Genomic DNA, 15,957 nt, shown 5'->3' on the forward strand with positions numbered 1-15,957 from the left:
GCGGGGCCCCGCCCGCGGCGGGCACCTGTGGGGGAGAGCCAACCGCCGCCAACCGCCGCCAACCGGTCACAGCCGGCTCCGCAACGGCGGGAACCAGCCCACCGCGCGCCGGAGCCGCCGCCGGCCCGCAGGCCGCTGGGCACCTGCGCTACAGCGCGTCCAAGAGGAGCGGTAAGCCCCGCAAGGGGGGAGACGAGGAAGAGGAGAGGCAGGCAGGGTCGCCCGAGGGGGCGGCGGGCGGGCAGCAGCCGAGGGGGCGGCGGGCGCCGGGCCGCCCCCCGCGCCGCTCCCGCCTCGCTGAGGGCAGCCGGCCAGTTACCGGACCGAGGCTGAGCCTGGAGAAGGGGGAGGAATGACGCCTCCCTGATTGTTTAACGTTTTCTTTGTTTCTTAATACCCAAACCAGTAATTAAAAGCTTGTTAACTGGCAGTAAATCTAATTCCAATTCACCGAGGCAGGACTTCTGCCAGTGACACTGGCAAAACAGCCTCCCTCGTGAACAGCGAAAGGTGCCTTGAGCCCCAAACGTGAGATAGGATGTAAGGAGTTTCCTTGTTCCCTACGGAAATCAGATTCTCACCATAATCGATCTAAAAGCATCTTCAAATACATGATACAATGAATAGACATATACTAATAAAATCAAATGATGTATAAAAACTTTTATGGTTTACACATGGCAACAGGACAGAAGTTTATTACCAGTTCATAACTGGTGAGAGAGAAGAAATAAAATTTGAGAAGGAAATGCTTAAGTATGACTAATTATTACTAAAGAAATGAACTATCATGGAAGAAATCTCAAAGCAGCTACAGAAACTATAGCTTTCAGAAACTATATGTTAAAGGGGATCTTGTAGCGTGCAAAGGTGGAGACCTCCACATGGACATGAGCAAAGAGACGGAAGAAAACCATGTCACGACTGTTCACCTTTTATCATCTTGCTATTACTATAAGGCTGCCTTTATGTATGGTAGACAGCTCCTCATGTCTACTAAACCTGTCCCAACCTGCCAAGCAGGAAACAGAGGGGAAAGCGGCAATTTGCCTCTGGCTCTGGCATTTGCCATGCTTCCTTTCAGTCAGTCAGGTTTGCTGATAAGGGGAGCAAGAGGAATTTGAGAAAACGGAATGAAAGAAGATGGGCAGTGACTAGAAGAGACACCGCAGAATATATAACCATTTGTTATCTTTAATTTGGTGTATCAAGTCGGATTTTTGAGTCATAATATTTTTCAGCAATTATTAACTTTAAATAAGCCTGCAGGCAAGATGTTTGTCTCACTATAGCACTGATGGTATGTTTGTGTCAGCTACTTCTAGAGGCATCCCTAAGCAGTAATGATAATACATACCAGCCTATTATTACCACAACTAATTGTTTGTGAGCTGCGGATTTAACAGTTCTGAAACTTCAAGTAATTATGTGGTCTTGTATTAATCTCCTTAACAGAATTCAGAATGTGTTTTCTATTAAAAAAAAAAAAAGGAAACAAGTAACACAGAAGTTATGAGATACTAGTATTTTATTTCCATGAAATCATAATGAAGCCCTCTATGAAAGCGCATACTCTTTAACTTTCCAATCACATTTTTGCCTCAGGATCCTCACAACTATCGATGTATATGTGGGATAATACTCAGGAACGACAATCTTAATATATATTGAAGAACTGAAAGTCTTGGGCACTGAAGGCAGCAAGGGTTTTGGGGGGAGGGGAACCAGCAATGATCAGATAATTAACATCCAGAATGCATATGCACCATTGGACCAAATTAAATTTGCATCACAGCTGACTCCTGCTTTGTGGCTGTCTAGTAAGCCTACTAATTCATTAGGAATTTCAGAAAGCATATCTTAGTTTTAAGATACACCAAATATTTCAGCTAGTTTCAAATTACTAAATGACATGTGATATATACTACTGAATCACAGTGCCTAATTTTCATCTAAAAATTGTGAAACTTACCCTCATCTCCACAGAACAGCCAGAGGACAATTAGGGATTTCATATCATGTATAGAGTTCCTGCAAGACAAGAGTCTCTGTACCTCTTGGTTTATCTGCAATTTCAGATGATGCTACAAAATTGCCAACAGTCCAAAGAGAAACAATATACCACTCTGGAAAGTATGAATCAGTTTTGATCAAAATAGGAAACTCCGTATTGCATAAGACATTCAACTGAGCAGTTGCAGAAAGCCCATTTTCAGGAGAAAACAAGATGTCCATACACACAGATCAGTTCATGAAAATGTAAAATTGCTGTAATTAAGATTTATGAATCTTCATAATAGTTGGCAACTTTTGAAAAGTTACTTCTTCCAAGAAAGTTCCCTCAAGTATTGTATTAAACGGCCACAGAACATTATAAAGCATCCACTTATGCAATTTCTTTTCTTCAACACTTAAACTTTTATTTCAGGTTCAATGTGTTCTCTTCTTGCACACATTGTATTTAATTGTCTCTCTAATAAAAGCAGACTTACATAATTGCTTGAAGCAGTCATGGCGGTAGGAGAAAGTGATATTAATAAAGTTAATTAAAAGAAATCAGCATGTTGATTGAAGACAAAGCTCAGTTCTGGAAGTATAGCCATGTTAGTATAAGAAATCTCTAAATTCACAAGCTCAGTCTGTATCCTTAATAAGTTTTATACTAGAAAATTAAAATTCTGCTTATCTAGAATATTTTTGCAAGATAACATTAAGTAATTTCTATTTGGCTTATTTTCCAATTACTGTGTAGAACTATCTATACAGTATTTGCAGGCTTTGCTTAATAGGGTATACAATTCTCATTGCTACATCTTCATTTTGAACACCACGCAGATACACAGAAGTGCTTTAAAGACGTGTTTTCATCTGTATTGCCTTCGAGCAATATCAGTAACTGATGCAGTCATTGTCAACGTTTAAAACTATATAGAATTTTACTTTCACAGATTAGACGACTGGTGTAACTGCAATATCCATCCTCAAAGTGTCTCAGACCTTCAGCTTTAACAAATAAATTAAAAGCATATGCTCAAAAGCACAGTGAAGCAAACAGACAAAAAAACAAAAAAAACCCCACTCTCGACTACTGCATCAGTTCAGTCCCAAAGTAATACATCTTCAGTACAACCTCCTCTCAAAGCAAATTCCTCATGATGCACAAAACTCTAGAAGAGGGAGCTCTGGTTAAGTAGGCTGTACGCTCAGATACACATTCAACAGGGTGCAAAAGTAACATGCTCAGAAATTACCCTCAGCAGGCAGCTGCTTTATGGGCACAGCATCCCAGTGATTCAGTCTTCTCTCCTGCCTCATTGTTCCACAGGTCTTCCATAGCACACATACATTTGATTACTCATATATACTACATTATTAAGAATATAAATGCAACATTTCCAAGCAGTATAGTTACCTAAAATTTCAGAAGCATCTGAAAACCTATTACAGCAAAACAGCATATCAGCTGGTGTTGAAATGCTTCTTCAACTGGATGAAAAAAGTGTATAAGGTATACTAGCTAAAAAAAATGATTCTACTGTGTATATCCTCTACTCTGTAGAGTCATATTCTGACTTTTTTTTTAAACCTAACTGAAAGACTTTTAAATGTATTATAGAGCTCTTCACTCATTCTCATGCTAGGGGACACTATGTAAAGAGGGGAGAACAAAAAGAACCTCCATAATCTCCTGAATAGGTAATACTATACTAACCATTTCCAACCCATTAAGAGCAGTAATTATTTTTTTCTCCTTCCATGTACCATGGCATGACAAAGAAATACTGTTCTTATACTAAATTTTTATTTTAAATTAATCTTGTTTTCTTGTTTGCGTAAAATGTTTATGCCACTGTTCTGTAGCACTGTTCTGTTTACTCATTAGCTATGGACTTTTTAAAATATTACACACTTCAAAACGAGATAGAAGGCTTGATAAAATCAATCAAATACTTGCTTTTTTACAGCCTTGCTTATTGGTTAAAAAAATCCTCTAGCAAAAATCAGTTAGTCTCATTAAAAGACAGTTTAACTATTAAAAATGCAACATCAGAGTATTTTGGAAGTGCTACCCAATGTTCCTTCACTAATTAAATTATGGTGATCCAAGAATATAGTTTTATTAAATGTTCAGACACACTAAAGCAATTTTTGCAGCAGAGCCCCCTTTAGCACAATCTATAATTGACAATAAATAATCATCACCACCTTCAAAATGGTCTTCAATTGCATTAAAAAGGTCATATTAGGTTTACTGGGAAACACTGAATCTGTTTTATAGATACAAATAAAAATCCTTCAAAAACCGAAATACCAGTTTATGGAAGCAAGTGTTTTCATTTTCTCCTGAGTTACCAAAGATCATTAATACATACTGAAAGGATACTGCATCTTTTCAATTGCCCATGTTTACGTGAATCTGTGACAGGATCTGTAGGTCTTCAGAAATACATGTTCATATTTCCAGCCTTTCCTCAGACAAGTCTCAAGTTTACTTTAATGAGAATTTTATTCATATCAAAAATGCAGCAGTGAGAGGTGCCTTCTTAATCAAAACACAATGGGTGGAATGCTTTAAAAGGCCAATAGCTGTTATTATACGCTGTTACTACAGACAAGAGAAGCAATCTACCTAACTAGGCTACCAGACTGTCAGACGGCTAAAGAACACAGGGTATATGGGGATATTACTGCAGCTCCTACGAGCTCCAGAGGGCAGTATCACATTGCTTTTTTTGTACAGAAAAATAGAAGAGAAAAACTGTGTCCAGAAAGGTTACAACAGGACAATAAGAGAGAGTAGACAGAGGTGGGCAAATCAGTAAATTAGCCGGACTGTAGAGGCTATTCCTCCAACTTCTTAGTTCTAAGCCAATTATCTAAAATTAGTAAAAGTTTCTCATGCACTAGGACTACTGATAAAGCTTTATCACGATACCTAACACAGCTTTGCCTAAGCCAGGTAAAAACAGACCACAAAACACCACTTTTGTATGCTTCTAAATATGGAAGAATGAAAAGGGTGGAAAAGACTTGTTGTGGAACACTAATTTACTTGGTAAGCAATTAGAGAACAACTACTACAGAAAAGTGAACAAATGCCAGGGCACATATAATATCTACACAAGTTGTTATAGGGAGTCCTTGAAAAGCCCTGCCAATCTCTATGCATCAACTGAAAAGCTCAAAACTTCACTCCAAATACTGATCTCCAAAGATCAGAAAAAATAGAAAGGAACAGGTTAGCAGTCCAAAGCTACAGAAATGCTGGATCTCCCTTTTAAGAGATGGGGGTGAGAGAAGTTGTTACTGAATAGCAGTTGTTACTGAACATGTCCTGTAATCAAGGAAAAATAATACTATTTTCCTAAAGAGCTCAAAATAATCATCACTACAGAGATTTCAACTGAAAGCATCCTAGTCTACTGCGCTCCCATCCTATATATTCTGTTGTTGCTGCTCATAGGATAACTGTAAAAATCAAAAGCTCCTTTGTTTTACAGTGGGCTTCTCCTCTCTGGTTTATTCAGCAAGGGACAATCCATCACTGAAGACAGAGTGCATAACTGAACATAACTATTGGCGGGAAAACTAGGCCTTGTCAGAGAATGCCCTGACCAGATGATTGGAATACTTTTCCATCTAACCGTGAATACAGCTGGTGTGAACAAAAATAAGATGAAAACCTGATTAGGACTCTGATACAAAAAACATTTTTGCAGGCATCCGAATAATGATAACGTGTCTTTAAGGCTGTTTTTTCACTTTGATCTCAAGCGTCAATATGACGTGTCTTAAAGAACTTACACGCTTAATCCAGAACTGAAAAAGTCAGCAGACCTCAATATTCCTGTGACTCCTAAAGCCTTCAGTTACAAGCAATGAAAAGACAGGGTATATTTTCCTTGCTCAGTTCTAAGCCCCCTTGTATTGTAACTGCACACATAAAATGTATTTTTAAAGGACAGGCATCTTTTGGCATATTTCCCCTAAGCTTGAAGCATGCAAGCTTTCAGAATGTCTATGGCTTACACTAGACTGAATGCTACTGGCTGCTTAAAGAATACAAGGTCATAAAATCTGTCACGTCTCTGTGCTCATTATGATATGACTATCATAAAATGCAAACTAAAGATTCCTTTTAAATTTGCTTACAACCGTGACCCAACAGATGCACATTTCATAGTTTAAAGCATTGAAGTGCCAGACTAACAGTGATTAAGTTTATTCCCTTAAAGCTTATTTCTCTTCAAAAACTTTTTTTCCATAATTCCCATTTTAAGAGACAAGTTACGCTCATAGATGCTGCCCCATCAGTCATTATCCTTAATTTATAGCAAGTGAACGCATTCCTACTCTAACATGAGTTCTATAGTAAGTTTATTATGAGCATTTTGAAATTTCTTTAAAAGTTATAGAAAATATTTACACTTTAAAAGTATACATTTATTGGAAAAAAAATCAGCAAATGTATTTTCAATAACTTGTTTCCATGTTTCCAATCATCTGAACATACCTTCCATTGTTTGAGAATTTGAAAATTCATATAGGATATTTAACATTTTAGTAGTGAATAAGCACCTGCACCATTTTTGAAATTTTCCTGTATTTATCTGTTGCAAACATATCTGTACATTGTCTGCCTTAATGTTATTAACTCACGTTTTGTGACAGTAAGGGTATAATTTGGAGGCTTAGCTTTTCCATTTCTCATATCCTTGCCTGAAATGGCTACCTGTAATCAAAAATATCAAGGCACTGATAGGGGAGCTGTTGGACTGTAGCCCCTCCTGTTTAAGCTGGAGGCAATACCCTCAGCTGCTCATCCCTTCCACATGTTTCCTTACTGGGGTTACTATCATCTCACATCTTCCAGTTTTACCGTTCATCTGAGCATTCCTTAGTCAGCTTCTGTCAAAATGACCAGACTTAGAGGAAACTTATTAAACATGCTCAAATTAAACTTTATCATTTTGATATAAATAGATTAAGAAACAACTACGCAGTTATGCCAGCAAACTGGGACTAGGGGGTCAACATGCAATAGGCTCAGGAGCTCTTAAACCATCTCAGCTGTATATTCCAAATGTGCCTCATCATACCTACAACCAGACCTTTTCCATGTGCAGAACAGTCCTTACCGAAGGCCAGTTCCAGAAGCAGAGCCCTTAGGAATGAAAGCACCTTTACAAAACAAAGCAGGCCAAAACAGTCTGGAAGAGCCCTTTGTGAAAGTGAGCATCAACTCCAAGAAGTCTACCTTTGACTCATCATTTTAGAGAGAACTAAGATATATGAGGAATGTTAAAACCAACCCCTGAAAATAATAACCACCTGTAACGAATTAATTCAAGTTAAAGGCTGCAGAGAAGCCTCACAGAGCAGAATAAAAAGGATTCCCTTTACACGAGGGCAAAATCCCCCCATCGTCATTTCTGAACTTGGAGCCTGGGTGAGCAAGTCATCTTCCAGACCATGGTGCCCCCCCAGCTCCCTCTCCCACCGGAGACCAGGGAGAACTGTGGCGCTCCGGGGCCGGCCACTGGACCAGGCTAACCCTGCTCCCACCCGCCCTGCCCCCGAGGGCAGCCCCTGCACTGCCCCCCCCACCCCCGAGGACACCCCCTGTACTGCCCCCCCCACCCCCCTAGGGCAGCCCCTGCTGTGCCCCCCTGCTTCCGAGGACAGCCCCTGCACTACCCCCCCTACCCCCCAGGGCAGCCCCAGCTGTGCTCCCCCCTGCCCCCGAGGACACCCCCTGCACTGCCCCCCCTACCCCCCAGGGCAGCCCCAGCTGTGCCCCCCCTTCCCCACCCCTGAGGACACCCCCTGCACTGCCCCCCCTGCACTCCAGGGCAGCCTCGGCTGTGCCCCCCCCCGGATGCGAGGACACCCCCTGCACTGCCCTCCCCCACCCCCGAGGGCAGCCCCGGCTGTGCCCCCCCCTCCCGGATCCGAGGACACCCCCTGCACTTGCCCCCCCCCAACTCCCGAGGGCAGGCCCGGCTGTGCCCCCCCCTCCCGGATCCGAGGACACCCCCTGCACTTGCCCCCCCCCAACTCCCGAGGGCAGGCCCGGCTGTGCCCCCCCTCCCGGATCCGAGGACACCCCCTGCACTTGCCCCCCCCCAACTCCCGAGGGCAGCCCCGGCTGTGCCCCCCCTCCCGGATCCGAGGACACCCCCTGCACTGCCCCCCCCCAACTCCCGAGAGCAGCCCCGGCTGTGCTCCCCCCGGGCCCGAGGGCAGCCCCGGCTGCCCCCCCCGCCCCCGAGGACACCCCCGCTGCGCCTCGCGCTGCCCCCCCCCCCCCCGGGCGCAGCGGCACCCCCGGGCCGCTCCCCCCCATCGCGCAGGAGCCGCCGGGCGAGCGAGCACTCGGCGCGCGAACGCTCGGAGCGGCTCAGGTAGCCCCTCCCCCGGCCCCTCCGCCGCCGGCCCGCCCCGCCCCGCCGGGGGATGGAGGGGCCGCGGCCGCCGTGGCGCTGGGAAGAGGAAGCGGGGAAACGCTCGCAGGCGGCGGCGGCGGCGGGCGGGGTCACGAACTCTGACCTTTCCTGGGGGCACGGCAACAAAACAAAACAAACGGCCCCCACCCGCCCCCCACGGCCCCCTAACACAGACCCGGCTCCCCTTTCCCCCCGCGGACCCCGTTAGCCCCCTCGCCGCCGCCGCCGCCCTCACGGGGGGAGGGAGGGCCGCCGCCGGGCACCGTCACCCAACACCGGCCCGGCTGGGCCCGGGTCGGGTCACCGCCAGGGCACGTTTGGCGCCAGTTGCTGAGGTAAAAATCGCTTTTTAAAATTGAAATGGCCCGAATGGGTTTATTTCGTTGGGGCCAGGAAGAGGGAGGGGGGCAGCAGGAGGCGGCATCGGGACCAGGCCTGGGAGGGGTAACGTTCCGCGGGAGGTGGGGGGGGCTGCAAGGCTCCGGTAAGTCGCTGGTAGGCGAGAGCCAGCCGTAGTCGAGGCTGGCCCGCGGCTCCCGGAGAGGGTCGTTGCGGAGCCGCATCGATCCGGAGCGGGAGTCCCGCTGCGGAGCCGCCGGGCCGGGATGCGGGCGCCTGAGGTCGGAACCGGTCCGGTCGGGGTGAGAGCAGCCTGCTGCCTGGGAGCCGCTGGGGGAGGAGGGATCCGTCCGCGGCGGCAGGAACTCGGGACACAAACACAGAGAGGAAAGATGGAGTCTGAGCGGGCGGAGGCGGCGGCTTGAACCCGACCCTTTTACCTTTGCCACCGGGAGGGCGGAGGGGAGGGGGCGGCGGGTACTTTGCATACGGGGCTGAGACCGCCGCCATCTTACCGGCCGCTTCCCCGCTACCGAGCCCGGGCCTCTCGGAGCCTGACATAAGCGTGTACCGGAGTGGAGGGGGAGGGGGGCCTAATGGCGGCGGCGGCAGCCCCGCCTGGGACTTGGCCACCCGCCAGCGCCGCCATCTTGTGCTTGGTCGCGTCCCTCGGGTGTTTTCCTCTCGCTGGAGAGGCGGAGCCGCCGCCCGAACTGGCAGTCGGCTCGGCCAATCGATGGCGAGCGTGGGAGCCCTGCGTCTTCGATGAGATCATTGGTCGGAACGGGAGGCGGGAAAGAGGGCGTGGTAGCTGCCTGGGGGCGCGCCAGTAGCGGGCTACGCGCGGTGTCCGTTGCGCCGAAGGCGCGCGGGAGCGCAGCAGCCAATGGGCGGCGGTGCGCGAGCGCGGCGGGAAGGGGGTGGCGCTGAGGGCGCGGCCGAGCCGGGCGGGAAGGGGGTGGCGGCCGGCCCGAGGCGCCGGTGCTGCTCCCGCTCCCGCTCCGCCTTGCGGTTTCTGTCATGCCTCTCGTTGCTGGGATTCCTGCTGACTGCCTGCCGCTGACAGTGTAACCCACGCCCCAGCAGAGCCTCACCTGCGCGAGTCCCTCCTCCTCTCCCCCTCCTCCAAATTAACGCTGAGGAGAAGCTCGGCCTGCTTCCCGAGATACCGAGTCAAGCATGCGGCCTGGGAGAGCGCCGTTTCCTTAAGACATAGGAACAGATTTCAGTGCGCTTGTCCTCAGCCTTTCACCCTTGTGTTGGGGCCATGTGCATCAAATCTCTCCAAAGGAGTTTGTTTCTTCTGGGATTTCTCTGAATTTCAGGGAGAGAGTGATGGATTTGTATTTTTTTTTTTTTTTGAACAGCAGTTCATCTGCAGTAGACTGAGTTGGCAGCTGCCTTCCAGCCCGCGAGATGCTGTGTATATAACCTGCAGTACATATTAAAGCTTCTCTGTGGAGATGGTTTTACATTTTATGGTTTTATGCATAAATTTTGCTTCATCAGTGTGGAAACTCTAAATATATATGATGCACCTGTGAATCGTTCAGTACACTTTATGCTTACTGAAATCTTAAATGTTTTTATTACATTGAAAATATTTTCCTGGTGCTCCAGGCATTCTTATGAGCAAAATATCTCATATTCAGGACTTCTTTCATCTTAAAGCACTGAGCGAACAATGTCTAATGAACGTATGGTAGTCAGTCTTATTAACTTAGAAAATGAATTTGAAAACAAGAGGAAATAATGCAAAGGAATTACTGGACAACTGGCAAACTATCCACAAGCTACAATATTAAATGGGCCTGGTGGAAATGCTTGATACTGGGCAAGCTGAACGCTCTTAAAAAAAAATGAAGTACTATTGAGAAAATAGTATAAGTATTATTTCCACAGAATGTGTCTTGACTTTTCTCACGTATTGTTACGAATAGCCTTCCAGTCTTCCAGTGCGTTATACAAAATCATTTTCATGTTGCGTTTACCACAATGTGATTTAAATTTTTTAACCTAATGAGTTTTGACGTTTTCAACAAAGTTTGCTTTGCAAAAGTTGCCTCTGGAGATGGGGACGGTGCTGGTGACATGCATTCGTCTTCCTAATGCATGTTTTGCTATCGCTGGTAGGATTTTTTTTTAATTTATGTGAAATAGTTGCTTTGTGTGTATCAGTAGGTTTTCAATAAAATATCAGGTGTGCCAGCATTCAGGAATGCATTTTCAATACACCTGGGCCAGGATGTGAACACTAGCTCAGTAATGAGGAAGTCGCAATTCAAAATGGAATCTGCAAATTTGAAATCATAATTAAATTTACCCTCGACTTGGGGAAACGCAGCTGTAATAAGGACCGTTTAAAAGATACTGGAGCTTTTTTTCCTATTTCTTCCTTCTTTTTTTTAGCTTTATATCTTTTTTTTTAAACCCCTGAAGAGAGTAAAAAAACTAAAGGTACAGGCACTCACAATAAAAGAAATCAATTTTGCAGTTTTTCTCCTCAGAGTGCTAATAATGTTATCAAAGTATAATATAACAGATACTTTAGACAATAGACTACCACACCTGAAATGTATTTTCTATTTCCTTATCATGCAGGATTGACGTAAGAATATGAATGATTGTGACAGTTTGACAAAATGAATGAAAAATTTGTTCAAACTCCCTTTTCAGATAGTTGTTTCCTTGTCAAGCACATGATATAGAAGCAGTTTATCTGTAAGATTTCTCTTTGCCTGAGTTAAGCGATGCATCTTTGAGATCTGTGAATTCCACAAACTGTATCAGTAGTTGAAATTCAAATTAGTGCTTTTTAATTTGTGAAATTAACGGCTTTTTAGTCTCAGCTTTAAATGATAGTGTGAAATATTAAATGAGAGGCTTCATAAAGAATAACTACATGCCTGTAGTAGTAGAACTCAGGTTTTTGAAAACCATGCTTCCATTTATGCGCATATTGTATGTGTAGGGGCGTGTACACACACACACACACACACACACATCTGTGTGTACACACTCACATAGCTTATTTTCTTATTTGTCAGGTAATCAAGTAATATTGTACTCATAAGGTCATATCAGAAGGTTATATCAGAAATTTATTTAACAATGAGGAAAAAATAATTTTTGTGCCTGATGGAAGTTGCTGGCATCTTTTCAAACAGATTCTCTAATGATCTTGCTTCACCATGGCAACCAATATGGAGGTGCTGGCTCAGCAGGTAGTGGAGACGCAGCAGGTGGCTGAGGTGAGTGACAGATGATATCCCAATGCTTGGCATACGAGCTCTTGAAAGCAAAAATATACTGTTACATTCTTTTTTACAATTGATCATAAATGGAGTAGAAAATCTTTATAGAACAGCAATTCCTTTACACTCGGGAAAATAAGAAACCAATGCAACCAATATAAAGTTTGTTCACCATACTTCGTTCTGCTGGCCTCCATATTAGGGATGTAAATAGAAAACTTACCCATGAACTACAAGGACGCTTGTGTCTATTATGGATTGTTATAACATAAAAAAGTAATATAACAAAATTTCTGATCATTTGATCACTCATTTGATTATTTGGGTTATCAAAGGTTTCTGCTCTTTTCTCAAGTTGTCATGTAAATCCAGAACAATGTTTGAAGCTACCTGTGTTACTTATCAAATATAGGAAATTTACAATAGGGTGATTAATTTAAATCAAATTTATTATTTCCTGCCTATGCTTACGAGATAAAGGGCACAAAACATACTTAAAGTGATATTAAATGATGTCTTGATATATATTCACCGAAGCTTGGATGCTCAAAGGCTAAAATGTCTAAATCGGTTCATCAGCACTGAGATTGCAAATGATTGTGGCCGTAGAAGATAACCCCTTTATCTCTTTCAGTTTGAAAGCTTTAGTCAAAAGTTAGGATTTTTGTTTGTTGTTTTAAATTTTTATTTGACGTAATATTCTTCAAAGTTGCTATGATTTACCATATGGATACATAATTAAAGGGTTTTGTAAATGAAGGCCAAGTGAGCTATGAGATCTCTGAAGACAGTGCCAGTTTTCAGACATCAGTTCATGTAATGTTTTGACCTATTGAACTCAGATTACACGTTGTTATCAAAAAATTTGTTGGGCTCATGAAAGAGCTGAATGAGTGAAATAAGTCTTTGTGTCGTTATATTTTCAGAAGTGGATTACAAATTCTTTATTTACAGCAATTTATTAATAAAAATGCTAGTTGTTTTAAAATCTATAATGGCAATGATTGAACCACAGACTGGACAAACGGGCTACCAGGTATACTGGAAATAATATCTAAGGAGTAATTTCAGAAAAACTCAACAAAAATTTCACACTAAAAACTGACAAGCAGATTTTCACTCTAATTTGCTAGTTGAGGTATCAATATGGCAAGCTGCTCTCTTTCCAGAAGAGCTTGGAAATAAATAACTGTAACGGAAGTAGTGGCAGACCTTATATTATTTTGATAGAACTTGAGTGCTGTAATCACATCTAAGGCACATAAAATATGTGACATTTGTAATTCCTCGTGCAGGAAATGCACCGTGGTAACATAGTGTGATGGTTGTATCTTGCCACTGGAGAGATCGCTCCATCCCAAGAGTGTATGAAGCTCTGTGATTTCTTCCTGGCCGGTGGGTAAATAGAGGGCTTCATCTCTTTATAGTATTCAACTCCTCCTTAAATTATATGCCTATCTGCTGCATAACACCATGAGAACTTTGTTCATGGAAAAACAGTTATAAGCAGCATTGTCTCATTAAGAATTAATTGATGTTGTGATAATGTTACCTTTAAACTTTGAACTCTCTTTATGAATGGCTGGATGCCTACTGTTTGTGTCTTCAATCAGATACAGTTTTTAATACAGTTAAATACATTACTAATTTTCTTGACGTATACTACAATTCTTTATTTGTACTCACTGTTTCTTGGAGAAAATGTAGCATAAAAACTTGTCATTGCCCTTAAAAATGAGATAATTTTTCAAAATATTTTTCATCAAGGGAAACTAAATGGAAGGAGAGAACGAGTCATTAATCATCCTGAATTTTAAGTTAAGAATGTTGAGAGATCAGTTGCAAACAGGATAATTTAATGTAAATATTGGCATATTTAGCTATATCTGCATCAGTTTTTCAACATAATTGCCATGTATGTTGTGCATGAATTTATTGAGAACCGCAATGCCAAGCACCAACTCAGACTGTCATGCAAGTAGGCCATATATTGTTTTTCTTTCATAAGCAATAGCTTGTCAGGTTTGTTTTCCATGAACATATCACGAGTGTTACTGAGCACTGTCCAGTATTACCTATATTTTTGTGCTTATCCTTTTTTTAAAGACTTACTGAAATTTTCCCTGTAATGGTTTCAAATGGTTTCACTGCTTTTGCTTTTCAGCCAATTTTTGTCTCGTTTCTCCAACTGTATCTTTCTGAGCAGACTGGGTGAGGGAGTTCCATTCTTAGTGTCTGCAGCTGACTTTACTTATGGTTTATGAGACTGGAGAACAGAGAGCAGCTAGTGAATTCAGAGGGAATTTCAACAATTCTTCCTTATCCTGAGTAGCTTTTGAAAAACATAAATAGTATTTTAGTCTTCATGCAAAAATGACTAATGCTGCTTTTCTTGAGTATTTCTTTAGTACTATCAATATGTAGCGTATCAGTGGTTCAGGTTCAGTCCCAGCACCAATTTAGGTTTAATCTGCGTGTTGTTTAAGAAAGATGTATTTGGTTATGAAGTGAAAATGTATTCCCTGTGCTGTGCCCTACAGTTTTTAAAGCAAAGTTTGTTTGTTTGTTTGTTTGTTTTAGATAGAGCTGTCACTATGAGGGGGAATAAAGGGTATTGCCTCCTCCCCAAATCATCTCTTATGTTAGCCAACTAGGAAGTGCTTTTAGCCATTGTTAGTACTGTCCCCTTTCTGCTCCATGACAGCCACAGTGTATTCCCAGTGCAGTCCTCATCTTTTTTTGTCAGAGACTACAGGGAGAGAGTCGTAGATGATGACTGTTAGTCCTGTGCTTGCTGGGTTCTCAGTCATGCCAGCTGCACCCCTGGGGCATCCTAGTTGCTTCCCATCCCCTCAGTGCTCTGAAAAGAACCTGTCAAAACCCTGGGCCTTTCTGAAAGTCTGTTTTGCCATGGGACTGAAAAAATATTGGGTATCTTTGCCACATGCAGTATTTTCTTGACTCTTCAGATGTATCTGACATGTTACATCATCCATAAACTAGTACATCAGCAGACTGGGTTTAAGTAGATCAGCAATTTAGGTATAAGTCCACGTGAAGCACAGTGGGCTGAAAGATGAGAATAGAAAAGACTGCCGTTCTGATTGAATAACAATTTTTACTTCGGTGTAAGAATTAAAAGAGGGGGAAAACAAGGCCATTTATATTCTTTTTTTTGATTATCAGTGGTCATGTTCTCATTTCTGGTTGAATTTCAAGGTGGAATTTTGATAGTGAGCCTTCTCAAATTATTTTTACTCCAAATACAATTAAATATTGCTTTCATAATCAATGTGGTAGTGTGGAAATAATAGAAAGTACTGAAAATTTGGTTAATAAATACATTTGTTATTAGCTATATACATATATTCATACAAACACACACCTACATACATAGATACGTATGTAAATAAAACACTAGAGGCTAGTCAGTTTAGTAAATTAGTATATATCTTGGCCATAGGACTATGAAGGAAATCTCTTATTTTAAAGGATGTAACAATCATGAAGTGTCTAGGGAAGCTTGGTTTTAAGCTACCTGTGTTTCACAAACCCACGCACCTATATGTATGAGAAACTTTACATAATGTCTATGTGACTAAAATGTAGAATTACTTTATTGAAAAAATTGCAAAAAAGTACAATCATATGTATTTATATCATTACATATATATTAATTATAGATGAAATGAAAGAAGCCAAGTTTAATCATATCAGCCTTAAAAACGAACTTAATTGCCAACTGCTTGTTTTTAGGTTACTGATGCAAAATGCAAGCAGTGTTTTGGCAGTAGAGATGTACATTTCCAAGTACATTTATATAATTCCTGAGATTAGTGCAGCTTTTCTGTGACATTTACTGCAAATTATTATGAGTTAATTATTCTTATATTTTCATAACTTCAGTGTATGAAATT

At 42.7% G+C, this 15,957-nt stretch overlaps 1 protein-coding gene across 12 annotated transcripts in view; it reads left to right on the forward strand.

Annotated features, from left to right (window-relative positions):
• The first annotated feature begins 8,452 nt into the window (after positions 1-8,452).
• The window catches only part of NR2C2 (nuclear receptor subfamily 2 group C member 2), a 45,048-nt gene continuing 37,543 nt past the window's right edge, over positions 8,453-15,957 (forward strand). For 3 of the 12 annotated variants that reach the window (XM_068907289.1, XM_068907291.1, XM_068907290.1), the window contains exons 1-2: positions 8,464-8,782; positions 11,954-12,037. In XM_068907289.1, coding sequence (XP_068763390.1) covers positions 11,978-12,037 — 60 coding nt within the window. In that variant the 5' untranslated portion in view covers positions 8,464-8,782; positions 11,954-11,977. Of the gene's footprint in view, positions 8,783-8,901; positions 9,089-10,156; positions 10,916-11,953; positions 12,038-13,335; positions 13,436-15,957 lie in introns of those variants that run through there. The other 9 variants (XR_011134519.1, XM_068907286.1, XM_068907287.1 and 6 more) reach the window with 8 other exon arrangements.

Source organism: Struthio camelus, chromosome 14 (genome assembly GCF_040807025.1).
Source record: "Struthio camelus isolate bStrCam1 chromosome 14, bStrCam1.hap1, whole genome shotgun sequence".
Taxonomy (NCBI): domain Eukaryota; kingdom Metazoa; phylum Chordata; class Aves; order Struthioniformes; family Struthionidae; genus Struthio; species Struthio camelus.